Here is a 27,420-nt window from a genome sequence, read left to right on the forward strand (position 1 = left end):
TGCTGTTGACAATGAGGCATCAAAAGAACTGGCTATTGTCCTTTTTCAGCATCCGGTTGAGTAGCTCTCACTGTGTTGTTAGTGGAGTTGAAAGACGTTGTTTCCAAATAGCAATCAAGCATACAGTTGGACGTTTGACGAGGCACATGGCTCACAAGTGCAAGCCTCGTTGGCGCAGTAGGCAGCGCGTCAGTCTCATAATCTGAAGGTCGTGAGTTCGACCCTCACACGGGGCAGGTGTTTTAAAGCCACAAGGACTACCAATACAATGATGTAGACGTGCCAAATAGGTTGATGTTGTGTTACAGTCATGTCCATCAACTGCTGTTGACAATGAGGCATCAAAAGAACTGGCTATTGTCCTTTTTCAGCATCCGGTTGAGTAGCTCTCACTGTGTTGTTAGTGGAGTTGAAAGACGTTGTTTCCAAATAGCAATCAAGCATACAGTTGGACGTTTGACGAGGCACATGGCTCACAAGTGCAAGCCTCGTTGGCGCAGTAGGCAGCGCGTCAGTCTCATAATCTGAAGGTCGTGAGTTCGACCCTCACACGGGGCAGGTGTTTTAAAGCCACAAGGACTACCAATACAATGATGTAGACGTGCCAAAGAGGTTGATGTTGTGTTACAGTCATGTCCATCAACTGATGTTGACAATGAGGCATCAAAAGAACTGGCTGTTGTCCTTTTTCAGCATCCGGTTAAGTAGCTCTCACTGTGTTGTTAGTGGAGTTGAAAGACGTTGTTTCCAAATAGCAATCAAGCATACAGTTGGACGTTTGACGAGGCACATGGCTCACAAGTGCAAGCCTCGTTGGCGCAGTAGGCAGCGCGTCAGTCTCATAATCTGAAGGTCGTGAGTTCGACCCTCACACGGGGCAGGTGTTTTAAAGCCACAAGGACTACCAGTACAATGATGTAGACGTGCCAAAGAGGATGATGTAGTGTTACTATCATGTCCATCAACTGATGTTGACAATGATGCGTCAGATAAGTTGGCTATTGTCCATCTTCAGCATCCAGTTGAGCAGCTCTCAAAGCGCTGCTCGTGGAGTTCAAAGACATTTCAGGGCAGCTGTTTTAAAGCCACCAGGACAACCAATACAATGATGTAGACGTGCCAAAGAGGATGATGTTGTGTTACTATCATGTCCATCAACTGATGTTGACAATGATGCGTCAGATAAGTTGGCTATTGTCCATCTTCAGCATCCAGTTGAGCAGCTCTCAAAGCGCTGCTCGTGGAGTTCAAAGACAAGTTGGCTATTGTCCATCTTCAGCATCCAGTTGAGCAGCTCTCAAAGCGCTGCTCGTGGAGTTCAAAGACATTTCAGGGCAGCTGTTTTAAAGCCACCAGGACAACCAATACAATGATGTAGACGTGCCAAATAGACCGCAAAGAGGTTGATGTTGTGTTACAGTCATGTCCATCAACTGCTGTTGACAATGAGGCATCAAAAGAACTGGCTATTGTCCTTTTTCAGCATCCGGTTGAGTAGCTCTCACTGTGTTGTTAGTGGAGTTGAAAGACGTTGTTTCCAAATAGCAATCAAGCATACAGTTGGACGTTTGACGAGGCACATGGCTCACAAGTGCAAGCCTCGTTGGCGCAGTAGGCAGCGCGTCAGTCTCATAATCTGAAGGTCGTGAGTTCGACCCTCACACGGGGCAGGTGTTTTAAAGCCACAAGGACTACCAATACAATGATGTAGACGTGCCAAAGAGGTTGATGTTGTGTTACAGTCATGTCCATCAACTGCTGTTGACAATGAGGCATCAAAAGAACTGGCTATTGTCCTTTTTCAGCATCCGGTTAAGTAGCTCTCACTGTGTTGTTAGTGGAGTTGAAAGACGTTGTTTCCAAATAGCAATCAAGCATACAGTTGGACGTTTGACGAGGCACATGGCTCACAAGTGCAAGCCTCGTTGGCGCCCCCCGCCACCCGTCGGTCGAGGTGAATCTTGGTAGTGGCAACCAATCACGTCCCTGTCTGCTACCAAGAATCTACCAGAATTCTACCACGATGTGGCCAATCAGCGCTCGTATCGCTACCAAGATTCACACCGATGTCCCGCCCCACTCGGATGTCCCCGCCTTAGAGTTGCTTAGTAACGCCAGCGCTCGCCTCAGTCCCGATCGGAATCAACAGATTTCTTCACGTTCGACAGAGACAGATTTCTTCACGTTCGACTTTTGAAAGATTTTGAAAGAAATGGTAAGTAAACTTTTGTTAAAATAAATATATTCACCGAATTGCTAGCCCGGCCCAAGGCTACTGTTAGTTGTTTTAACTTAGTTCGTGTAATGTGGCTATGAGCATAGCATTACAAGGCGATCATGACTGAATATAATCGGTGTAAAAAAACAGGCATATAGGAAAAAAATACAATTTCGCAAGCTGTGGAAGTGGTGTTTGGGTCGAATTAACCCGTTTTGTGTTTTTAATTACCGTAAAACAATACAATGACAAGTGTTTTCCACCTGAAACTTCATGGCCTTAAATTATTTTCAGGAAAAAAAAAATACAAGAATGATGAAACGAGGGACCATTTCATTGTTAAATGTGAAAACAGTTTTAGGGTTAGGGTTATATATAAATATATATATATATATATATATATATATATATATATATATATATATATGTGTATATATATATGTGTGTGTGTGCGTATGCGTATATATACAGGCACACCTAAAGGGATTGCCATTAAAGTGTCCACCCATTCAAAATGCAAATATAAGGTGATGGCAGTATAAGGTGCAAACAGTCCTATTTAAGGTGATTGTCATTAAAGTGTCCAACTAGAGGCTGACTCTTGCAGATGAGAAGTGAGAAAAAAGAAAGATGGGTCACTTTGTGGCATTCCACAGCTGTGTTTTAAACATCTGTTTCTCTGTTTTATATATGTTGTCCTTTTATATTCTAGATGGAACCTCGCTTCAGGAGACGAGCTGATGGCAGTATTAACCTTACGGACACATTGGAAGCAACGAAAGTCAAAAATGCCAACAGAGGCCAGCAGTGGAGGCGACCCCTGTCCCCAGACGTAGTGCTGGACAAAGCCAGAAAAGCTTTAATCCAACACAGTGGCGATATCAGTAACCGAAAACACCTGCTTGGTTTCTTTGAAATTCAGTTTGGTGTCTTTCGTGGACAGACCTTTCGCTGGGTAGCTGAAAATGCCCTGGGGTATGCTGCTTACCTGGTGGCAGCTATGAACAGGGATCCCACAGGAGGCAGCAAAGACTCCCAGGAACATGCGAACAACAAAATGTGTTTCAGGGAATACATTGAGAGCTTTCCTTCTGGTAGAATTGCTGTTGCAATGAAGGAAGCACAATATGCTGGAAAAAAACCCCAACCAAGTGCCACCACCCAGCTCTGTCCCCCTACTCAGCCCCCTCCTTCCACACAGCATGTTGATACCATCCAGGTCTCTCCCTCCACTCAGCATGCCGCCACACAGAGCACTTCCACCACCCAGAACACTCCTCCAACTCAGCACGCTGCCACCCTTGCTCTTCGCTCCCTCTTGGTTGGGAAATTGCCCAATTCAAGAACATTATCCAAGACTGTGACGAGGCTGGTTTCCCCCCTCAAAGCAAAACCCTGTAAGCACACACTCATGTATAACACAGTTGTTATATATATTTTTATATTTATCCGTGTTGTTTATCATTTTTTTTACTTTTGTTGTTTGTTTTTTAGCTTTGACCCAGGCACACACACGGCCCTCACTGACCCTTGCTCAGCCAACAGCGTCGGTTGAGGGACGCACAGGGCCTTTACTCACCCTCGCCCCCCCGACTGTCTCTGTTCAGCAAGCCACAGAGCCCCCTCCCACCATCTCCCACACCTCTGTGTCTACTGAGCTGGATGACAGCACGCTGCTAGCAGAGGCAATACGCTTTGAAGAGGCCAATGTGACATGTAGGTTTATACTTTTATATACAAAATATTTTCTTTTACAGTTGTACTTCCTGATATTTGGTTCTGGCCAGCTTCACATCTTCATCTATTGATGTTAATTTATCTAATGTATCTTAAAAGTAGTATATGCTTTTGTACTTCATGTGACTTGCGTTTTACAAGTTCCTGCACAACATGTTCAATTTCCAAGAGATTATAAAGTAAAAAAAAGAGTTCAAATCAAATATATATGTTTGTTTCCCCCCCCCCCCCAGCACGAGTCTGTATTCCAGCTGGCTGGACACGCGCCTTGCCAGAAGTGGACCAAAGGTGGATTTCGAAGGCTCTGTTCAAGTGGACAGCACAGGGGCATCCGGAGCTGGACTTTAGCAGAGTGGACAAACTTTGGTGGTATCCTCCACAGGTGCCACTGAAGACCAGTATTTCTCCTCCACTGGAGAATTACTTTGGCCGTCCCCTGCTTCTTTGGATGCCACGTAAGCTGTGGCAAGTCAAGTTAACTTGTCCACACCCAGACTGCCACAAAGATCTCCTCACATCTGCAGGCTTGCACCAGAAGATCAGGCAAGTTGTTGCGGTGGGTACGATTTATTTTGTGGCATCTGAGTACCTGTCCTGCCGAAGTTGCCACCGGAAGGTCATCAGCTGGAGCCACGGCATTGTGTCTCAGCTGGACATGGGCCACAGGGTGCAGTTCCCCTGCATTCTAACATCAAAACTGGCATGTGACTTCGAGGTAGCCAGTTTGATGCGTCAGCGAGGGCTGGGCAACAGCAGCAGTCAAATCCAGCACAAGCTGCAGGAACGACACACTGAGGTCTGGTTACAAAAGACGGTTCAGTACCTGACAGATTGCAAGGGGATTGCCAGAGCTGTCACATCTGGCCTGATCCTGCCTGTTTCATTTGCACCTGCACCACCTATGATTCCTGTCCCAAAACACCGTTGGCTGATGCAGGTGTATGCCCAGGATGTCTTGCAAAGGCTGGATGAGGTCAAGGCCACCATAACTTCCCAATATGGTCGGATCTTGAAAATGGATTCCACCAAGAAAGTCGCACGAAAGCTTGCAGGACACAGCTATGGCACAGCCACCTGGGCAACCAATGTTGGTAATGAGCATGGGCAGGTGATCATGTGTGTGCTTACTGCCAGTGAAGGTTTCGGTCTCGGGCCGATGATTGAAGGGCTCATCAGACGATACAGAGTGGCTGGGGTGGCTCCTCCCGAAGCTCTATATGTTGACCGGGACTGCTGTGGCAACACTCTTCTGAGAAGGATGTTTGAAGAGTGGGAGCAGATGACAATCCGGTTAGACATTTGGCACTTCATGCGGAGGATTGCTGTGGGCTGCACAACTGACTCACACCAGTTGTATGCCCCCTTCATGAGTCGCCTCAGCCACTGTATCTTTGCGTGGGATCAGGACGACCTGTCAGCTCTGAAGAAGGCCAAGAGGTCAGAGCTAGAAGCTGCCATGAGGCAACCATCTGAGGCTGATGTGCTGCGTTCTATCAACAGAAACGAGCTAGCCCTGCATTGTAAGAGAACCACCCGCGGCACCAAGGAGACACAGGCTCTGATTGAACGCCATATCCAGGCCTTCGATGGGGATGCTGGCCGTAACACTCTGGGAGTCCCACTCATCAACTCCGCCCGGATGAGCGAGATCTGGAAGTCCCAGAGAAAGCATGTGGCCTGCATCCAGGATCCTCCAGGAGTGCAGCTCTACCTGCAAACGGGAACTGTGATGAAAGGAGGACACCGTCTGCCAACCTTCCGCTGTGCCAGAGGTTCCACTTCCCTCGAGTCATTTCACCTGCATCTGAACAGATTCATCCCAGGTAAATATGTGTTAATAGAGACTTTATAAATGTAGGATTTAATTTCAATATAAATAAGTAAATGAACTGTGTTGCGATTAAATTAGTTGTAAGAAGAACAGCTTTTCGTTGATTTATAGGAAACGTTTGTATGGTCTGATTTTTTTATTTTTTACTTTACTTTAGGTACACTGGCAAGTGACACCTTCTACCAAGCGTATCTTGTGGATGGACTGTCAAGGTGGAATGAGGACCGGGCTGTGGCAGCAACAACGGATGAGCAGCATCCACGTTGCTACAATCATCTGCTCCGTCATGCTGTCAACACTCTTGCAGAGGAGGTTCTTGGCGAGAAGATCACCCCTTATGCTGGGCCGAGAAAGTACACTGGTATACAACTATTTGTTTATTTTTTGGGACAATTTCATTCAAGTTAAACAAATACAATGTTACCACTGAGCTGTTGAATAATGTCTTGGCATATTTTTTAATTGTTTGCCATTTATTTATTTTTGTAATCTATTTTAAAGGTGAGCTCATTGGACTCGAATACCTTTACCAGCAAACTGGTAAAGTCCTGCAGGATTACAAGGTGGCTATTGTGGAGTCAGAGTCTAATGACATTGATGTAACAACTGATGAAGGTTATGCTGAACCTGAGGAGTTTCAAGACATCACTGTCCCAACACTTGACTCAGAAATAGCACCTGCTGCCTCCTCGCGAGCATCATTGTCTGCAGCGTCTGTGCTCCCTCCATCAGCAACGCCTGCATCCAGCTCTGTGTCATCCTCCTCTATGGCCCCTCAATCTGCGGTGAAATCTTCTCAATCCACCACCATGTCGTCATCATGTGTGGTCCCTCCTCCAGTGGCATCGTTTATTGAAGGCCCAGTGGTCGAGCTACCAACAGAAAGGGATCTTCCAACATCTGAAGACTCCACTTCACATGATGTAATGTTAATTCATTGTGTCCTTTAACATGTCTGTGAACAAACTCTGGGATATGTTGGAAATGCTCAGGTATTTTCTATTGTCTTATTTTTTTCTGCTATTAATTTTTTTCTCAATTTTCAAAAAATTCATTCTAGGACTGTGTCGGCCGTGACAATATTCAGGGGTATGGAGCCGTGCAGGACTTGGCAGAGGTTTTGGTTGGCCTTAAAGAACATCGTCCTGCATTGACTGGAGAACAGAGCGCCCAGATCATCACCCTGTGGCAGGCGTTGGGGGATTATGACAAGAGGAAGACTGCTTACTCACCACGTCACCAAACCACCTTAAAGCAGGGACGATACAGGGCGACTAAAAAGATTGTGGCACCAGGTGTGGAGAGCACCAAAAGGTATCACGTCTAATTAAGCAAACTGAAATGTCAGGTCAACACAGACAGAAGGAAAATAGAATAACACAGATAGTAAGAATTAATAATAAGAATATATGAATAATCCTACATTAATATTGTGTATTTTGTTGTCATTTGCAGGAGTTTCTTTGGAGCTCACAGTCCTGCACAATGGCCTGACTGCAACAGAGTCGTGGAGGCCATCTTTACAAGGCTCTGTGCTTTCTACCCAAGCACTGTGCGCTGTGAAGGAGTGAGGGTGTCACGCTTTACAATGGTGTTACGTGCTTACAACAACATCAGAGAGTGCATCCTTAACAATGCTAAGGTTATGAGTGCCACCACCATCCAACTCCCAGTAGTGAATGCTGCAACACTCACACAATGGTGAGTAATTTAGCGAGAACTTTTGAGAACAATAAAACCTTATATCTTAACTTATCTTATGTGATGAAGTGCTATTGGATACATTTGATCAGCTGATAAAACTGACCTTTTTTTGTTTTGTCTTCAGGTACAGCAGGCGTTGTAGGTCACAGGAACAACATACTGTGATGCAAGGCATCCCAGCTCCAGACGCACCGATGGCAGCAACTAAAACGCTTCCTGCGGCTTTGCAGAAAGGAGCTGCTCTGCTATATAGTAGTTTGGCTGAGCCTCATTCTTTCATTCTTCCTCCTAACACTGCTGGGGAGGCAAAGCTGAAGAGAAGGCCACAACCTCAGACTATCTCCCAGGCTTCACAACCCCAACATCCTCTCTTTCCCCCATCCGTGCAGTGTTCTGCAGGACCCTCACAGATGATGCTCGTCACCATGCCACCATCATTCATGCCACCCTTCACTCAGACACAGACCTCAAATAAAGATATCCCATATACAACCCAGCAATACAGAAAGAGAAAGCAAGACAAAGAGCGCGCTGGACAAATGACAAGAAAATATGAGAAGAAGTCGGATGTCATCATATGCAAAAAGTGCAACAAGGACAGAAAGCCACAGTCACATCGCCAGTACTTTGGAAACTGGTTCTGCACAGAGTCTGAGACTCAATCTTACGAAGAATGGAGGGCTGAGCTGGCAAAACATGGATATGGGAAGAAACAAAAGCCAAGCAATGAAAACCCTTGAGTTTCTTAAGTCTGTCTACTTACTCTACTCCAGTGTGTAGCTGTGAACCTGAATACCAGGAGTACAGTTGGAAAACTGGAAAAGGCTGGCTACATGCGGTTCATGTTTGCTGTGTCATATGCCATTATTGTTTTTATTATTATTCTTATTCTTATTATTCTTGATTGTTCTTGTAATCACTGTGTTGTTTATTAATGTTTTTCATAAAATGTCAAATTGAACAAACAAACATTTCTGTCTTCATTTCTTCTTTATCCTCTTTAGATAAATGAAACAAATCTAAATGTGTCTTTTTCTTTTCTTTTTATTGCCCATAAGATATAACACACAGACACTCATAGGCTATATAAATATCTATAGTCATCTACATACATGCTTTTGAATACTAGTCAGTTTCTCTTGAGGGTAATAATCCTTAATATTAAAATAAGGGTTATTGATGCCAAATGTTGTGGGGAATTTAATATAGGCTTATACATTTTGCAAAAATACTAAAATTATGGTTAAAACACGATTTGATAATCTTGCAAACTACAAATAATATTTAAAGGGGATTAAGGAAAACATTTGATTTGGTATGCAAGCCAATCTGCCACCTGCTGTCCGAATAATGCCACAACAGGACAAAACCAGCCAAATAAACGAGTTCTTATCGTTGTTTATAACTGTGTATAGTGACATTAGGCAAAGATTAATTGCACACGGGTTTATATATTTGATTTGGAAATATTAATATACAATGTTTATGATGTGGGAATCCCAACGAGTTCATCATGAACAGGATTCGATCTACTGATCTCAGCGTCATTTCAACCGATTTCTTGTTGTTTACCTCGACCAATGCGCGCTGGCCTTGGCGCAGTAGGCAGCGCGTCAGTCTCATAATCTGAAGGTCGTGAGTTCGACCCTCACACGGGGCAGGTGTTTTAAAGCCACAAGGACTACCAATACAATGATGTAGACGTGCCAAATAGGTTGATGTTGTGTTACAGTCATGTCCATCAACTGCTGTTGACAATGAGGCATCAAAAGAACTGGCTATTGTCCTTTTTCAGCATCCGGTTAAGTAGCTCTCACTGTGTTGTTAGTGGAGTTGAAAGACGTTGTTTCCAAATAGCAATCAAGCATACAGTTGGACTTTTGACGAGGCACATGACTCACAAGTGCAAGCCTCGTTGGCGCAGTAGGCAGCGCGTCAGTCTCATAATCTGAAGGTCGTGAGTTCGACCCTCACACGGGGCAGGTGTTTTAAAGCCACAAGGACTACCAATGATGTAGACGTGCCAAAGAGGTTGATGTTGTGTTACAGTCATGTCCATCAACTGATGTTGACAATGAGGCATCAAAAGAACTGGCTATTGTCCTTTTTCAGCATCCGGTTAAGTAGCTCTCACTGTGTTGTTAGTGGAGTTGAAAGACGTTGTTTCCAAATAGCAATCAAGCATACAGTTGGACGTTTGACGAGGCACATGGCTCACAAGTGCAAGCCTCGTTGGCGCAGTAGGCAGCGCGTCAGTCTCATAATCTGAAGGTCGTGAGTTCGACCCTCACACGGGGCAGGTGTTTTAAAGCCACAAGGACTACCAGTACAATGATGTAGACGTGCCAAAGAGGATGATGTAGTGTTACTATCATGTCCATCAACTGATGTTGACAATGATGCGTCAGATAAGTTGGCTATTGTCCATCTTCAGCATCCAGTTGAGCAGCTCTCAAAGCGCTGCTCGTGGAGTTCAAAGACATTTCAGGGCAGCTGTTTTAAAGCCACCAGGACAACCAATACAATGATGTAGACGTGCCAAAGAGGATGATGTTGTGTTACTATCATGTCCATCAACTGATGTTGACAATGATGCGTCAGATAAGTTGGCTATTGTCCATCTTCAGCATCCAGTTGAGCAGCTCTCAAAGCGCTGCTCGTGGAGTTCAAAGACAAGTTGGCTATTGTCCATCTTCAGCATCCAGTTGAGCAGCTCTCAAAGCGCTGCTCGTGGAGTTCAAAGACATTTCAGGGCAGCTGTTTTAAAGCCACCAGGACAACCAATACAATGATGTAGACGTGCCAAATAGACCGCAAAGAGGTTGATGTTGTGTTACAGTCATGTCCATCAACTGCTGTTGACAATGAGGCATCAAAAGAACTGGCTATTGTCCTTTTTCAGCATCCGGTTGAGTAGCTCTCACTGTGTTGTTAGTGGAGTTGAAAGACGTTGTTTCCAAATAGCAATCAAGCATACAGTTGGACGTTTGACGAGGCACATGGCTCACAAGTGCAAGCCTCGTTGGCGCAGTAGGCAGCGCGTCAGTCTCATAATCTGAAGGTCGTGAGTTCGACCTTCACACGGGGCAGGTGTTTTAAAGCCACAAGGACTACCAATACAATGATGTAGACGTGCCAAATAGGTTGATGTTGTGTTACAGTCATGTCCATCAACTGCTGTTGACAATGAGGCATCAAAAGAACTGGCTATTGTCCTTTTTCAGCATCCGGTTAAGTAGCTCTCACTGTGTTGTTAGTGGAGTTGAAAGACGTTGTTTCCAAATAGCAATCAAGCATACAGTTGGACGTTTGACGAGGCACATGGCTCACAAGTGCAAGCCTCGTTGGCGCAGTAGGCAGCGCGTCAGTCTCATAATCTGAAGGTCGTGAGTTCGACCCTCACACGGGGCAGGTGTTTTAAAGCCACAAGGACTACCAATACAATGATGTAGACGTGCCAAATAGGTTGATGTTGTGTTACAGTCATGTCCATCAACTGCTGTTGACAATGAGGCATCAAAAGAACTGGCTATTGTCCTTTTTCAGCATCCGGTTAAGTAGCTCTCACTGTGTTGTTAGTGGAGTTGAAAGACGTTGTTTCCAAATAGCAATCAAGCATACAGTTGGACGTTTGACGAGGCACATGGCTCACAAGTGCAAGCCTCGTTGGCGCAGTAGGCAGCGCGTCAGTCTCATAATCTGAAGGTCGTGAGTTCGACCCTCACACGGGGCAGGTGTTTTAAAGCCACAAGGACTACCAATACAATGATGTAGACGTGCCAAATAGGTTGATGTTGTGTTACAGTCATGTCCATCAACTGCTGTTGACAATGAGGCATCAAAAGAACTGGCTATTGTCCTTTTTCAGCATCCGGTTAAGTAGCTCTCACTGTGTTGTTAGTGGAGTTGAAAGACGTTGTTTCCAAATAGCAATCAAGCATACAGTTGGACGTTTGACGAGGCACATGACTCACAAGTGCAAGCCTCGTTGGCGCAGTAGGCAGCGCGTCAGTCTCATAATCTGAAGGTCGTGAGTTCGACCCTCACACGGGGCAGGTGTTTTAAAGCCACAAGGACTACCAATGATGTAGACGTGCCAAAGAGGTTGATGTTGTGTTACAGTCATGTCCATCAACTGATGTTGACAATGAGGCATCAAAAGAACTGGCTATTGTCCTTTTTCAGCATCCGGTTAAGTAGCTCTCACTGTGTTGTTAGTGGAGTTGAAAGACGTTGTTTCCAAATAGCAATCAAGCATACAGTTGGACGTTTGACGAGGCACATGGCTCACAAGTGCAAGCCTCGTTGGCGCAGTAGGCAGCGCGTCAGTCTCATAATCTGAAGGTCGTGAGTTCGACCCTCACACGGGGCAGGTGTTTTAAAGCCACAAGGACTACCAGTACAATGATGTAGACGTGCCAAAGAGGATGATGTAGTGTTACTATCATGTCCATCAACTGATGTTGACAATGATGCGTCAGATAAGTTGGCTATTGTCCATCTTCAGCATCCAGTTGAGCAGCTCTCAAAGCGCTGCTCGTGGAGTTCAAAGACATTTCAGGGCAGCTGTTTTAAAGCCACCAGGACAACCAATACAATGATGTAGACGTGCCAAAGAGGATGATGTTGTGTTACTATCATGTCCATCAACTGATGTTGACAATGATGCGTCAGATAAGTTGGCTATTGTCCATCTTCAGCATCCAGTTGAGCAGCTCTCAAAGCGCTGCTCGTGGAGTTCAAAGACAAGTTGGCTATTGTCCATCTTCAGCATCCAGTTGAGCAGCTCTCAAAGCGCTGCTCGTGGAGTTCAAAGACATTTCAGGGCAGCTGTTTTAAAGCCACCAGGACAACCAATACAATGATGTAGACGTGCCAAATAGACCGCAAAGAGGTTGATGTTGTGTTACAGTCATGTCCATCAACTGCTGTTGACAATGAGGCATCAAAAGAACTGGCTATTGTCCTTTTTCAGCATCCGGTTGAGTAGCTCTCACTGTGTTGTTAGTGGAGTTGAAAGACGTTGTTTCCAAATAGCAATCAAGCATACAGTTGGACGTTTGACGAGGCACATGGCTCACAAGTGCAAGCCTCGTTGGCGCAGTAGGCAGCGCGTCAGTCTCATAATCTGAAGGTCGTGAGTTCGACCCTCACACGGGGCAGGTGTTTTAAAGCCACAAGGACTACCAATACAATGATGTAGACGTGCCAAATAGGTTGATGCTGTGTTACAGTCATGTCCATCAACTGCTGTTGACAATGAGGCATCAAAAGAACTGGCTATTGTCCTTTTTCAGCATCCGGTTAAGTAGCTCTCACTGTGTTGTTAGTGGAGTTGAAAGACGTTGTTTCCAAATAGCAATCAAGCATACAGTTGGACTTTTGACGAGGCACATGGCTCACAAGTGCAAGCCTCGTTGGCGCAGTAGGCAGCGCGTCAGTCTCATAATCTGAAGGTCGTGAGTTCGACCCTCACACGGGGCAGGTGTTTTAAAGCCACAAGGACTACCAATGATGTAAACGTGCCAAAGAGGTTGATGTTGTGTTACAGTCATGTCCATCAACTGATGTTGACAATGAGGCATCAAAAGAACTGGCTGTTGTCCTTTTTCAGCATCCGGTTAAGTAGCTCTCACTGTGTTGTTAGTGGAGTTGAAAGACGTTGTTTCCAAATAGCAATCAAGCATACAGTTGGACGTTTGACGAGGCACATGGCTCACAAGTGCAAGCCTCGTTGGCGCAGTAGGCAGCGCGTCAGTCTCATAATCTGAAGGTCGTGAGTTCGACCCTCACACGGGGCAGGTGTTTTAAAGCCACAAGGACTACCAGTACAATGATGTAGACGTGCCAAAGAGGATGATGTAGTGTTACTATCATGTCCATCAACTGATGTTGACAATGATGCGTCAGATAAGTTGGCTATTGTCCATCTTCAGCATCCAGTTGAGCAGCTCTCAAAGCGCTGCTCGTGGAGTTCAAAGACATTTCAGGGCAGCTGTTTTAAAGCCACCAGGACAACCAATACAATGATGTAGACGTGCCAAAGAGGATGATGTTGTGTTACTATCATGTCCATCAACTGATGTTGACAATGATGCGTCAGATAAGTTGGCTATTGTCCATCTTCAGCATCCAGTTGAGCAGCTCTCAAAGCGCTGCTCGTGGAGTTCAAAGACATTTCAGGGCAGCTGTTTTAAAGCCACCAGGACAACCAATACAATGATGTAGACGTGCCAAAGAGGATGATGTTGTGTTACAGTCATGTCCATCAACTGCTGTTGACAATGATGCGTCAGATAAGTTGGCTATTGTCCATCTTCAGCATCCAGTTGAGCAGCTCTCAAAGCGCTGCTCGTGGAGTTCAAAGACAAGTTGGCTATTGTCCATCTTCAGCATCCAGTTGAGCAGCTCTCAAAGCGCTGCTCGTGGAGTTCAAAGACATTTCAGGGCAGCTGTTTTAAAGCCACCAGGACAACCAATACAATGATGTAGACGTGCCAAATAGACCGCAAAGAGGTTGATGTTGTGTTACAGTCATGTCCATCAACTGCTGTTGACAATGAGGCATCAAAAGAACTGGCTATTGTCCTTTTTCAGCATCCGGTTGAGTAGCTCTCACTGTGTTGTTAGTGGAGTTGAAAGACGTTGTTTCCAAATAGCAATCAAGCATACAGTTGGACGTTTGACGAGGCACATGGCTCACAAGTGCAAGCCTCGTTGGCGCAGTAGGCAGCGCGTCAGTCTCATAATCTGAAGGTCGTGAGTTCGACCCTCACACGGGGCAGGTGTTTTAAAGCCACAAGGACTACCAATACAATGATGTAGACGTGCCAAATAGGTTGATGCTGTGTTACAGTCATGTCCATCAACTGCTGTTGACAATGAGGCATCAAAAGAACTGGCTATTGTCCTTTTTCAGCATCCGGTTAAGTAGCTCTCACTGTGTTGTTAGTGGAGTTGAAAGACGTTGTTTCCAAATAGCAATCAAGCATACAGTTGGACTTTTGACGAGGCACATGACTCACAAGTGCAAGCCTCGTTGGCGCCCCCCGCCACCCGTCGGTCGAGGTGAATCTTGGTAGTGGCAACCAATCACGTCCCTGTCTGCTACCAAGAATCTACCAGAATTCTACCACGATGTGGCCAATCAGCGCTCGTATCGCTACCAAGATTCACACCGATGTCCCGCCCCACTCGGATGTCCCCGCCTCAGAGTTGCTTAGTAACGCCAGCGCCGGCTTCTGGTAAGTAAACTTTTATTAACATAAATATATTCACCGAATTACTAGCCCGGCCCAAGGCTACTGTTAGTTGTTTTAACTTAGTTCGTGTAATGTGGCTATGAGCATAGCATGACAAGGCGATCATGACTGAATGTAATGGGTGTAAAAAAACAGGCATATAGGAAAGTAGTGTTTGGGTCGAATTAACCCGTTTTGTGTTTTTAATTACCGTAAAACAATACAATAACAAGTGATTTCCACCTGAAACTTCATGGCCTTACATTATTTTCAGTAAAAAAAAATTACAAGAATGATGAAACGAAGGACCATTTCATTGTTAAATGTGAAAACAGTTTTAAAAAAGTGTAATCATGCTATAGTGTTGATAATACAAGTTTGTGTGTGTATATATATATATATATGAAACCGCTACACACACACACACACACACACACACACACACACACACACACACACACACACACACACACACACACATATACATACATACATACGTATACATACATACATACATGACATGCGGGACACAGGGATACAAGACATTAGTGTTCAACAACTGCTGTCCTCCCTCCCTTACATATTTAAACCATAGATAAACCCGAAACAAGATGGAGAGGACCCCCTATATGACTCAGAATAAACAAATTACAAATTAAACCCGTGCAATTAAAAATAGACTCATATTTATATAAAGAAATGTAGATAACCTGTGAAGTAAAATAAATGTATGTGCTATTTTAAAGACAAATGTTCCTTTGAGAACAATAAAACCTTATATCTTAACTTATCTTATGTGATGAAGTGTGCTATTGGAGGATACATTTGATCAGCTGATAAAACTGAAGTTTTTTTTTGTTTTGTTTTGTTTTGTCTTCAGGTACAGCAGGCGTTGTAGGTCACAGGAACAACAAACTGTGATGCAAGGCATCCCAGCTCCAGACGCACCGATGGCAGCAACTGAAACGCTTCTTGCAGCTTTGCAGAAAGGAGCTGCTGAACCTCATTCTTTCATTCTTCCTCCTAACTGCTGGGGAGGCAAAGCTAAAGAGAAGGCCACAACCTCAGACTATCTCCCAGGCTTCACAACCCCAACATCCTCTCTTTCCCCCATCCGTGCAGTGTTCTGCAGGACCCTCACAGATGATGCTCGTCACCATGCCACCATCATTCATGCCACCCTTCACTCAGACACAGACCTCAAATAAAGATATCCCATACACAACCCTGCAATACAGAAAGAGAAAGCAAGACAAAGAGCGCGCTGGACAAATGACAAGAAAATATGAGAAGAAGTCGGATGTCATCATATGCAAAAAGTGCAACAAGGACAGAAAGCCACAGTCACATCGCCAGTACTTTGGAAACTGGTTCTGCACAGAGTCTGAGACTCAATCTTACGAAGAATGGAGGGCTGAGCTGGCAAAACATGGATATGGGAAGAAACAAAAGCCAAGCAATGAAAACCCTTGAGTTTCTTAAGTCTGTCTACTTACTCTACTCCAGTGTGTAGCTGTGAACCTGAATACCAGGAGTACAGTTGGAAAACTGGAAAAGGCTGGCTACATGCGGTTCATGTTTGCTGTGTCATATGCCATTATTGTTTTTATTATTATTCTATTTTTTTTTCTATTTTTTTATGCAACACTTGATTGTTCTTGTAATCACTGTGTTGTTTATTAATGTTTTTCATAAAATGTCAAATTGAACAAACAAACATTTCTGTCTTCATTTCTTCTTTATCCTCTTTAGATAAATGAAACAAATCTAAATGTGTCTTTTTCTTTTCTTTTTATTGCCCATAAGATATAACACACAGGCACTCATAGGCTATATAAATATCTATAGTCATCTACATACATGCTTTTGAATACTAGTCAGTTTCTCTTGAGGGTAATAATCCTTAATATTAAAATAAGGGTTATTGATGCCAAATGTTGTGGGGAATTTAATTTAGGCTTATACATTTTGCAAAAATACTAAAATTATGGTTAAAACACGATTTGATAATCTTGCAAACTACAAATAATATTTAAAGGGGATTAAGGAAAACATTTGATTTGGTATGCAAGCCAATCTGCCACCTGCTGTCCGAATAATGCCACAACAGGACAAAACCAGCCAAATAAACGAGTTCTTATCGTTGTTTATAACTGTGTATAGTGACATTAGGCAAAGATTAATTGCACACGGGTTTATATATTTGATTTGGAAATATTAATATACAATGTTTATGATGTGGGAATCCCAACGAGTTCATCATGAACAGGATTCGATCTACTGATCTCAGCGTCATTTCAACCGATTTCTTGTTGTTTACCTCGACCAACGCGCGCTGGCCTTGGCGCAGTAGGCAGCGCGTCAGTCTCATAATCTGAAGGTCGTGAGTTCGACCCTCACACGGGGCAGGTGTTTTAAAGCCACAAGGACTACCGATGATGTAGACGTGCCAAAGAGGTTGATGTTGTGTTACAGTCATGTCCATCAACTGATGTTGACAATGAGGCATCAAAAGAACTGGCTGTTGTCCTTTTTCAGCATCCGGTTAAGTAGCTCTCACTGTGTTGTTAGTGGAGTTGAAAGACGTTGTTTCCAAATAGCAATCAAGCATACAGTTGGACGTTTGACGAGGCACATGGCTCACAAGTGCAAGCCTCGTTGGCGCAGTAGGCAGCGCGTCAGTCTCATAATCTGAAGGTCGTGAGTTCGACCCTCACACGGGGCAGGTGTTTTAAAGCCACAAGGACTACCAGTACAATGATGTAGACGTGCCAAAGAGGATGATGTAGTGTTACTATCATGTCCATCAACTGATGTTGACAATGATGCGTCAGATAAGTTGGCTATTGTCCATCTTCAGCATCCAGTTGAGCAGCTCTCAAAGCGCTGCTCGTGGAGTTCAAAGACATTTCAGGGCAGCTGTTTTAAAGCCACCAGGACAACCAATACAATGATGTAGACGTGCCAAAGAGGATGATGTTGTGTTACTATCATGTCCATCAACTGATGTTGACAATGATGCGTCAGATAAGTTGGCTATTGTCCATCTTCAGCATCCAGTTGAGCAGCTCTCAAAGCGCTGCTCGTGGAGTTCAAAGACAAGTTGGCTATTGTCCATCTTCAGCATCCAGTTGAGCAGCTCTCAAAGCGCTGCTCGTGGAGTTCAAAGACATTTCAGGGCAGCTGTTTTAAAGCCACCAGGACAACCAATACAATGATGTAGACGTGCCAAATAGACCGCAAAGAGGTTGATGTTGTGTTACAGTCATGTCCATCAACTGCTGTTGACAATGAGGCATCAAAAGAACTGGCTATTGTCCTTTTTCAGCATCCGGTTGAGTAGCTCTCACTGTGTTGTTAGTGGAGTTGAAAGACGTTGTTTCCAAATAGCAATCAAGCATACAGTTGGACGTTTGACGAGGCACATGGCTCACAAGTGCAAGCCCCCGCCACCCGTCGGTCGAGGTGAATCTTGGTAGTGGCAACCAATCACGTCCCTGTCTGCTACCAAGAATCTACCAGAATTCTACCACGATGTGGCCAATCAGCGCTCGTATCGCTACCAAGATTCACACCGATGTCCCGCCCCACTCGGATGTCCCCGCCTTAGAGTTGCTTAGTAACGCCAGCGCTCGCCTCAGTCCCGATCGGAATCAACAGATTTCTTCACGTTCGACAGAGACAGATTTCTTCACGTTCGACTTTTGAAAGATTTTGAAAGAAATGGTAAGTAAACTTTTGTTAAAATAAATATATTCACCGAATTGCTAGCCCGGCCCAAGGCTACTGTTAGTTGTTTTAACTTAGTTCGTGTAATGTGGCTATGAGCATAGCATTACAAGGCGATCATGACTGAATATAATCGGTGTAAAAAAACAGGCATATAGGAAAAAAATACAATTTCGCAAGCTGTGGAAGTGGTGTTTGGGTCGAATTAACCCGTTTTGTGTTTTTAATTACCGTAAAACAATACAATGACAAGTGTTTTCCACCTGAAACTTCATGGCCTTAAATTATTTTCAGGAAAAAAAAAATACAAGAATGATGAAACGAGGGACCATTTCATTGTTAAATGTGAAAACAGTTTTAGGGTTAGGGTTATATATAAATATATATATATATATATATATATATGTGTATATATATATGTGTGTGTGTGCGTATGCGTATATATACAGGCACACCTAAAGGGATTGCCATTAAAGTGTCCACCCATTCAAAATGCAAATATAAGGTGATGGCAGTATAAGGTGCAAACAGTCCTATTTAAGGTGATTGTCATTAAAGTGTCCAACTAGAGGCTGACTCTTGCAGATGAGAAGTGAGAAAAAAGAAAGATGGGTCACTTTGTGGCATTCCACAGCTGTGTTTTAAACATCTGTTTCTCTGTTTTATATATGTTGTCCTTTTATATTCTAGATGGAACCTCGCTTCAGGAGACGAGCTGATGGCAGTATTAACCTTACGGACACATTGGAAGCAACGAAAGTCAAAAATGCCAACAGAGGCCAGCAGTGGAGGCGACCCCTGTCCCCAGACGTAGTGCTGGACAAAGCCAGAAAAGCTTTAATCCAACACAGTGGCGATATCAGTAACCGAAAACACCTGCTTGGTTTCTTTGAAATTCAGTTTGGTGTCTTTCGTGGACAGACCTTTCGCTGGGTAGCTGAAAATGCCCTGGGGTATGCTGCTTACCTGGTGGCAGCTATGAACAGGGATCCCACAGGAGGCAGCAAAGACTCCCAGGAACATGCGAACAACAAAATGTGTTTCAGGGAATACATTGAGAGCTTTCCTTCTGGTAGAATTGCTGTTGCAATGAAGGAAGCACAATATGCTGGAAAAAAACCCCAACCAAGTGCCACCACCCAGCTCTGTCCCCCTACTCAGCCCCCTCCTTCCACACAGCATGTTGATACCATCCAGGTCTCTCCCTCCACTCAGCATGCCGCCACACAGAGCACTTCCACCACCCAGAACACTCCTCCAACTCAGCACGCTGCCACCCTTGCTCTTCGCTCCCTCTTGGTTGGGAAATTGCCCAATTCAAGAACATTATCCAAGACTGTGACGAGGCTGGTTTCCCCCCTCAAAGCAAAACCCTGTAAGCACACACTCATGTATAACACAGTTGTTATATATATTTTTATATTTATCCGTGTTGTTTATCATTTTTTTTACTTTTGTTGTTTGTTTTTTAGCTTTGACCCAGGCACACACACGGCCCTCACTGACCCTTGCTCAGCCAACAGCGTCGGTTGAGGGACGCACAGGGCCTTTACTCACCCTCGCCCCCCCGACTGTCTCTGTTCAGCAAGCCACAGAGCCCCCTCCCACCATCTCCCACACCTCTGTGTCTACTGAGCTGGATGACAGCACGCTGCTAGCAGAGGCAATACGCTTTGAAGAGGCCAATGTGACATGTAGGTTTATACTTTTATATACAAAATATTTTCTTTTACAGTTGTACTTCCTGATATTTGGTTCTGGCCAGCTTCACATCTTCATCTATTGATGTTAATTTATCTAATGTATCTTAAAAGTAGTATATGCTTTTGTACTTCATGTGACTTGCGTTTTACAAGTTCCTGCACAACATGTTCAATTTCCAAGAGATTATAAAGTAAAAAAAAGAGTTCAAATCAAATATATATGTTTGTTTCCCCCCCCCCCCCCCAGCACGAGTCTGTATTCCAGCTGGCTGGACACGCGCCTTGCCAGAAGTGGACCAAAGGTGGATTTCGAAGGCTCTGTTCAAGTGGACAGCACAGGGGCATCCGGAGCTGGACTTTAGCAGAGTGGACAAACTTTGGTGGTATCCTCCACAGGTGCCACTGAAGACCAGTATTTCTCCTCCACTGGAGAATTACTTTGGCCGTCCCCTGCTTCTTTGGATGCCACGTAAGCTGTGGCAAGTCAAGTTAACTTGTCCACACCCAGACTGCCACAAAGATCTCCTCACATCTGCAGGCTTGCACCAGAAGATCAGGCAAGTTGTTGCGGTGGGTACGATTTATTTTGTGGCATCTGAGTACCTGTCCTGCCGAAGTTGCCACCGGAAGGTCATCAGCTGGAGCCACGGCATTGTGTCTCAGCTGGACATGGGCCACAGGGTGCAGTTCCCCTGCATTCTAACATCAAAACTGGCATGTGACTTCGAGGTAGCCAGTTTGATGCGTCAGCGAGGGCTGGGCAACAGCAGCAGTCAAATCCAGCACAAGCTGCAGGAACGACACACTGAGGTCTGGTTACAAAAGACGGTTCAGTACCTGACAGATTGCAAGGGGATTGCCAGAGCTGTCACATCTGGCCTGATCCTGCCTGTTTCATTTGCACCTGCACCACCTATGATTCCTGTCCCAAAACACCGTTGGCTGATGCAGGTGTATGCCCAGGATGTCTTGCAAAGGCTGGATGAGGTCAAGGCCACCATAACTTCCCAATATGGTCGGATCTTGAAAATGGATTCCACCAAGAAAGTCGCACGAAAGCTTGCAGGACACAGCTATGGCACAGCCACCTGGGCAACCAATGTTGGTAATGAGCATGGGCAGGTGATCATGTGTGTGCTTACTGCCAGTGAAGGTTTCGGTCTCGGGCCGATGATTGAAGGGCTCATCAGACGATACAGAGTGGCTGGGGTGGCTCCTCCCGAAGCTCTATATGTTGACCGGGACTGCTGTGGCAACACTCTTCTGAGAAGGATGTTTGAAGAGTGGGAGCAGATGACAATCCGGTTAGACATTTGGCACTTCATGCGGAGGATTGCTGTGGGCTGCACAACTGACTCACACCAGTTGTATGCCCCCTTCATGAGTCGCCTCAGCCACTGTATCTTTGCGTGGGATCAGGACGACCTGTCAGCTCTGAAGAAGGCCAAGAGGTCAGAGCTAGAAGCTGCCATGAGGCAACCATCTGAGGCTGATGTGCTGCGTTCTATCAACAGAAACGAGCTAGCCCTGCATTGTAAGAGAACCACCCGCGGCACCAAGGAGACACAGGCTCTGATTGAACGCCATATCCAGGCCTTCGATGGGGATGCTGGCCGTAACACTCTGGGAGTCCCACTCATCAACTCCGCCCGGATGAGCGAGATCTGGAAGTCCCAGAGAAAGCATGTGGCCTGCATCCAGGATCCTCCAGGAGTGCAGCTCTACCTGCAAACGGGAACTGTGATGAAAGGAGGACACCGTCTGCCAACCTTCCGCTGTGCCAGAGGTTCCACTTCCCTCGAGTCATTTCACCTGCATCTGAACAGATTCATCCCAGGTAAATATGTGTTAATAGAGACTTTATAAATGTAGGATTTAATTTCAATATAAATAAGTAAATGAACTGTGTTGCGATTAAATTAGTTGTAAGAAGAACAGCTTTTCGTTGATTTATAGGAAACGTTTGTATGGTCTGATTTTTTTATTTTTTACTTTACTTTAGGTACACTGGCAAGTGACACCTTCTACCAAGCGTATCTTGTGGATGGACTGTCAAGGTGGAATGAGGACCGGGCTGTGGCAGCAACAACGGATGAGCAGCATCCACGTTGCTACAATCATCTGCTCCGTCATGCTGTCAACACTCTTGCAGAGGAGGTTCTTGGCGAGAAGATCACCCCTTATGCTGGGCCGAGAAAGTACACTGGTATACAACTATTTGTTTATTTTTTGGGACAATTTCATTCAAGTTAAACAAATACAATGTTACCACTGAGCTGTTGAATAATGTCTTGGCATATTTTTTAATTGTTTGCCATTTATTTATTTTTGTAATCTATTTTAAAGGTGAGCTCATTGGACTCGAATACCTTTACCAGCAAACTGGTAAAGTCCTGCAGGATTACAAGGTGGCTATTGTGGAGTCAGAGTCTAATGACATTGATGTAACAACTGATGAAGGTTATGCTGAACCTGAGGAGTTTCAAGACATCACTGTCCCAACACTTGACTCAGAAATAGCACCTGCTGCCTCCTCGCGAGCATCATTGTCTGCAGCGTCTGTGCTCCCTCCATCAGCAACGCCTGCATCCAGCTCTGTGTCATCCTCCTCTATGGCCCCTCAATCTGCGGTGAAATCTTCTCAATCCACCACCATGTCGTCATCATGTGTGGTCCCTCCTCCAGTGGCATCGTTTATTGAAGGCCCAGTGGTCGAGCTACCAACAGAAAGGGATCTTCCAACATCTGAAGACTCCACTTCACATGATGTAATGTTAATTCATTGTGTCCTTTAACATGTCTGTGAACAAACTCTGGGATATGTTGGAAATGCTCAGGTATTTTCTATTGTCTTATTTTTTTCTGCTATTAATTTTTTTCTCAATTTTCAAAAAATTCATTCTAGGACTGTGTCGGCCGTGACAATATTCAGGGGTATGGAGCCGTGCAGGACTTGGCAGAGGTTTTGGTTGGCCTTAAAGAACATCGTCCTGCATTGACTGGAGAACAGAGCGCCCAGATCATCACCCTGTGGCAGGCGTTGGGGGATTATGACAAGAGGAAGACTGCTTACTCACCACGTCACCAAACCACCTTAAAGCAGGGACGATACAGGGCGACTAAAAAGATTGTGGCACCAGGTGTGGAGAGCACCAAAAGGTATCACGTCTAATTAAGCAAACTGAAATGTCAGGTCAACACAGACAGAAGGAAAATAGAATAACACAGATAGTAAGAATTAATAATAAGAATATATGAATAATCCTACATTAATATTGTGTATTTTGTTGTCATTTGCAGGAGTTTCTTTGGAGCTCACAGTCCTGCACAATGGCCTGACTGCAACAGAGTCGTGGAGGCCATCTTTACAAGGCTCTGTGCTTTCTACCCAAGCACTGTGCGCTGTGAAGGAGTGAGGGTGTCACGCTTTACAATGGTGTTACGTGCTTACAACAACATCAGAGAGTGCATCCTTAACAATGCTAAGGTTATGAGTGCCACCACCATCCAACTCCCAGTAGTGAATGCTGCAACACTCACACAATGGTGAGTAATTTAGCGAGAACTTTTGAGAACAATAAAACCTTATATCTTAACTTATCTTATGTGATGAAGTGCTATTGGATACATTTGATCAGCTGATAAAACTGACCTTTTTTTGTTTTGTCTTCAGGTACAGCAGGCGTTGTAGGTCACAGGAACAACATACTGTGATGCAAGGCATCCCAGCTCCAGACGCACCGATGGCAGCAACTAAAACGCTTCCTGCGGCTTTGCAGAAAGGAGCTGCTCTGCTATATAGTAGTTTGGCTGAGCCTCATTCTTTCATTCTTCCTCCTAACACTGCTGGGGAGGCAAAGCTGAAGAGAAGGCCACAACCTCAGACTATCTCCCAGGCTTCACAACCCCAACATCCTCTCTTTCCCCCATCCGTGCAGTGTTCTGCAGGACCCTCACAGATGATGCTCGTCACCATGCCACCATCATTCATGCCACCCTTCACTCAGACACAGACCTCAAATAAAGATATCCCATACACAACCCTGCAATACAGAAAGAGAAAGCAAGACAAAGAGCGCGCTGGACAAATGACAAGAAAATATGAGAAGAAGTCGGATGTCATCATATGCAAAAAGTGCAACAAGGACAGAAAGCCACAGTCACATCGCCAGTACTTTGGAAACTGGTTCTGCACAGAGTCTGAGACTCAATCTTACGAAGAATGGAGGGCTGAGCTGGCAAAACATGGATATGGGAAGAAACAAAAGCCAAGCAATGAAAACCCTTGAGTTTCTTAAGTCTGTCTACTTACTCTACTCCAGTGTGTAGCTGTGAACCTGAATACCAGGAGTACAGTTGGAAAACTGGAAAAGGCTGGCTACATGCGGTTCATGTTTGCTGTGTCATATGCCATTATTGTTTTTATTATTATTCTATTTTTTTTTCTATTTTTTTATGCAACACTTGATTGTTCTTGTAATCACTGTGTTGTTTATTAATGTTTTTCATAAAATGTCAAATTGAACAAACAAACATTTCTGTCTTCATTTCTTCTTTATCCTCTTTAGATAAATGAAACAAATCTAAATGTGTCTTTTTCTTTTCTTTTTATTGCCCATAAGATATAACACACAGGCACTCATAGGCTATATAAATATCTATAGTCATCTACATACATGCTTTTGAATACTAGTCAGTTTCTCTTGAGGGTAATAATCCTTAATATTAAAATAAGGGTTATTGATGCCAAATGTTGTGGGGAATTTAATATAGGCTTATACATTTTGCAAAAATACTAAAATTATGGTTAAAACACGATTTGATAATCTTGCAAACTACAAATAATATTTAAAGGGGATTAAGGAAAACGTTTGATTTGGTATGCAAGCCAATCTGCCACCTGCTGTCCGAATAATGCCACAACAGGACAAAACCAGCCAAATAAACGAGTTCTTATCGTTGTTTATAACTGTGTATAGTGACATTAGGCAAAGATTAATTGCACACGGGTTTATATATTTGATTTGGAAATATTAATATACAATGTTTATGATGTGGGAATCCCAACGAGTTCATCATGAACAGGATTCGATCCACTGATCTCAGCGTCATTTCAACCGATTTCTTGTTGTTTACCTCGACCAATGCGCGCTGGCCTTGGCGCAGTAGGCAGCGCGTCAGTCTCATAATCTGAAGGTCGTGAGTTCGACCCTCACACGGGGCAGGTGTTTTAAAGCCACAAGGACTACCAATACAATGATGTAGACGTGCCAAATAGGTTGATGTTGTGTTACAGTCATGTCCATCAACTGCTGTTGACAATGAGGCATCAAAAGAACTGGCTATTGTCCTTTTTCAGCATCCGGTTAAGTAGCTCTCACTGTGTTGTTAGTGGAGTTGAAAGACGTTGTTTCCAAATAGCAATCAAGCATACAGTTGGACGTTTGACGAGGCACATGGCTCACAAGTGCAAGCCTCGTTGGCGCAGTAGGCAGCGCGTCAGTCTCATAATCTGAAGGTCGTGAGTTCGACCCTCACACGGGGCAGGTGTTTTAAAGCCACAAGGACTACCAATACAATGATGTAGACGTGCCAAATAGGTTGATGTTGTGTTACAGTCATGTCCATCAACTGCTGTTGACAATGAGGCATCAAAAGAACTGGCTATTGTCCTTTTTCAGCATCCGGTTAAGTAGCTCTCACTGTGTTGTTAGTGGAGTTGAAAGACGTTGTTTCCAAATAGCAATCAAGCATACAGTTGGACGTTTGACGAGGCACATGGCTCACAAGTGCAAGCCTCGTTGGCGCCCCCCGCCACCCGTCGGTCGAGGTGAATCTTGGTAGTGGCAACCAATCACGTCCCTGTCTGCTACCAAGAATCTACCAGAATTCTACCACGATGTGGCCAATCAGCGCTCGTATCGCTACCAAGATTCACACCGATGTCCCGCCCCACTCGGATGTCCCCGCCTCAGAGTTGCTTAGTAACGCCAGCGCCGGCTTCTGGTAAGTAAACTTTTATTAAAATAAATATATTCACCGAATTACTAGCCCGGCCCAAGGCTACTGTTAGTTGTTTTAACTTAGTTCGTGTAATGTGGCTATGAGCATAGCATGACAAGGCGATCATGACTGAATGTAATGGGTGTAAAAACACAGGCATATAGGAAAGTAGTGTTTGGGTCGAATTAACCCGTTTTGTGTTTTTAATTACCGTAAAACAATACAATAACAAGTGATTTCCACCTGAAACTTCATGGCCTTACATTATTTTCAGTAAAAAAAAATTACAAGAATGATGAAACGAAGGACCATTTCATTGTTAAATGTGAAAACAGTTTTAAAAAAGTGTAATCATGCTATAGTGTTGATAATACAAGTTTGTGTGTGTATATATATATATATGAAACCGCTACACACACACACACACACACACACACACACACACACACACACACACACACACACACACACACACACACACACACACACACACACATACGTATACATACATACATACATGACATGCGGGACACAGGGATACAAGACATTAGTGTTCAACAACTGCTGTCCTCCCTCCCTTACATATTTAAACCATAGATAAACCCGAAACAAGATGGAGAGGACCCCCTATATGACTCAGAATAAACAAATTACAAATTAAACCCGTGCAATTAAAAATAGACTCATATTTATATAAAGAAATGTAGATAACCTGTGAAGTAAAATAAATGTATGTGCTATTTTAAAGACAAATGTTCCTTTGAGAACAATAAAACCTTATATCTTAACTTATCTTATGTGATGAAGTGCTATTGGAGGATACATTTGATCAGCTGATAAAACTGAAGTTTTTTTTGTTTTTGTTTTGTTTTGTCTTCAGGTACAGCAGGCGTTGTAGGTCACAGGAACAACAAACTGTGATGCAAGGCATCCCAGCTCCAGACGCACCGATGGCAGCAACTGAAACGCTTCTTGCAGCTTTGCAGAAAGGAGCTGCTGAACCTCATTCTTTCATTCTTCCTCCTAACTGCTGGGGAGGCAAAGCTAAAGAGAAGGCCACAACCTCAGACTATCTCCCAGGCTTCACAACCCCAACATCCTCTCTTTCCCCCATCCGTGCAGTGTTCTGCAGGACCCTCACAGATGATGCTCGTCACCATGCCACCATCATTCATGCCACCCTTCACTCAGACACAGACCTCAAATAAAGATATCCCATACACAACCCTGCAATACAGAAAGAGAAAGCAAGAC

At 44.3% G+C, this 27,420-nt stretch overlaps 3 protein-coding genes across 3 annotated transcripts in view; 2 read left to right on the forward strand and 1 right to left on the reverse strand.

Annotated features, from left to right (window-relative positions):
• dync2h1 (dynein cytoplasmic 2 heavy chain 1) overlaps window positions 1–27,420 on the reverse strand; it is a 187,472-nt gene that overhangs the window by 43,553 nt on the left and 116,499 nt on the right. The gene's annotated exons all lie outside the window — the stretch shown is intronic.
• Window positions 3,906–8,230, forward strand: LOC306829906 (uncharacterized protein; the record flags this gene model as incomplete). The annotated part of the gene is made up of 7 exons (XM_079353124.1): window positions 3,906–3,934; window positions 4,189–5,778; window positions 5,944–6,147; window positions 6,288–6,709; window positions 6,847–7,100; window positions 7,242–7,487; window positions 7,615–8,230. The coding sequence occupies exons 2-7, from the start codon at window positions 4,404–4,406 to the stop codon at window positions 8,228–8,230; spliced, it is 3,117 nt and encodes a 1,038-aa protein (XP_079209250.1). The 5' UTR covers window positions 3,906–3,934; window positions 4,189–4,403.
• LOC306829907 (uncharacterized protein) lies at window positions 20,126–24,452 on the forward strand (the record flags this gene model as incomplete). Its single annotated transcript, XM_079353125.1, has 7 exons — window positions 20,126–20,154; window positions 20,411–22,000; window positions 22,166–22,369; window positions 22,510–22,931; window positions 23,069–23,322; window positions 23,464–23,709; window positions 23,837–24,452. Exons 2-7 carry the CDS (start codon window positions 20,626–20,628, stop codon window positions 24,450–24,452), a joined length of 3,117 nt encoding a protein of 1,038 aa, XP_079209251.1. The 5' UTR covers window positions 20,126–20,154; window positions 20,411–20,625.

This window comes from Symphodus melops, assembly GCF_947650265.1.
Source record: "Symphodus melops genome assembly, chromosome: 10".
Classification (NCBI taxonomy): Eukaryota; Metazoa; Chordata; class Actinopteri; order Labriformes; family Labridae; genus Symphodus; species Symphodus melops.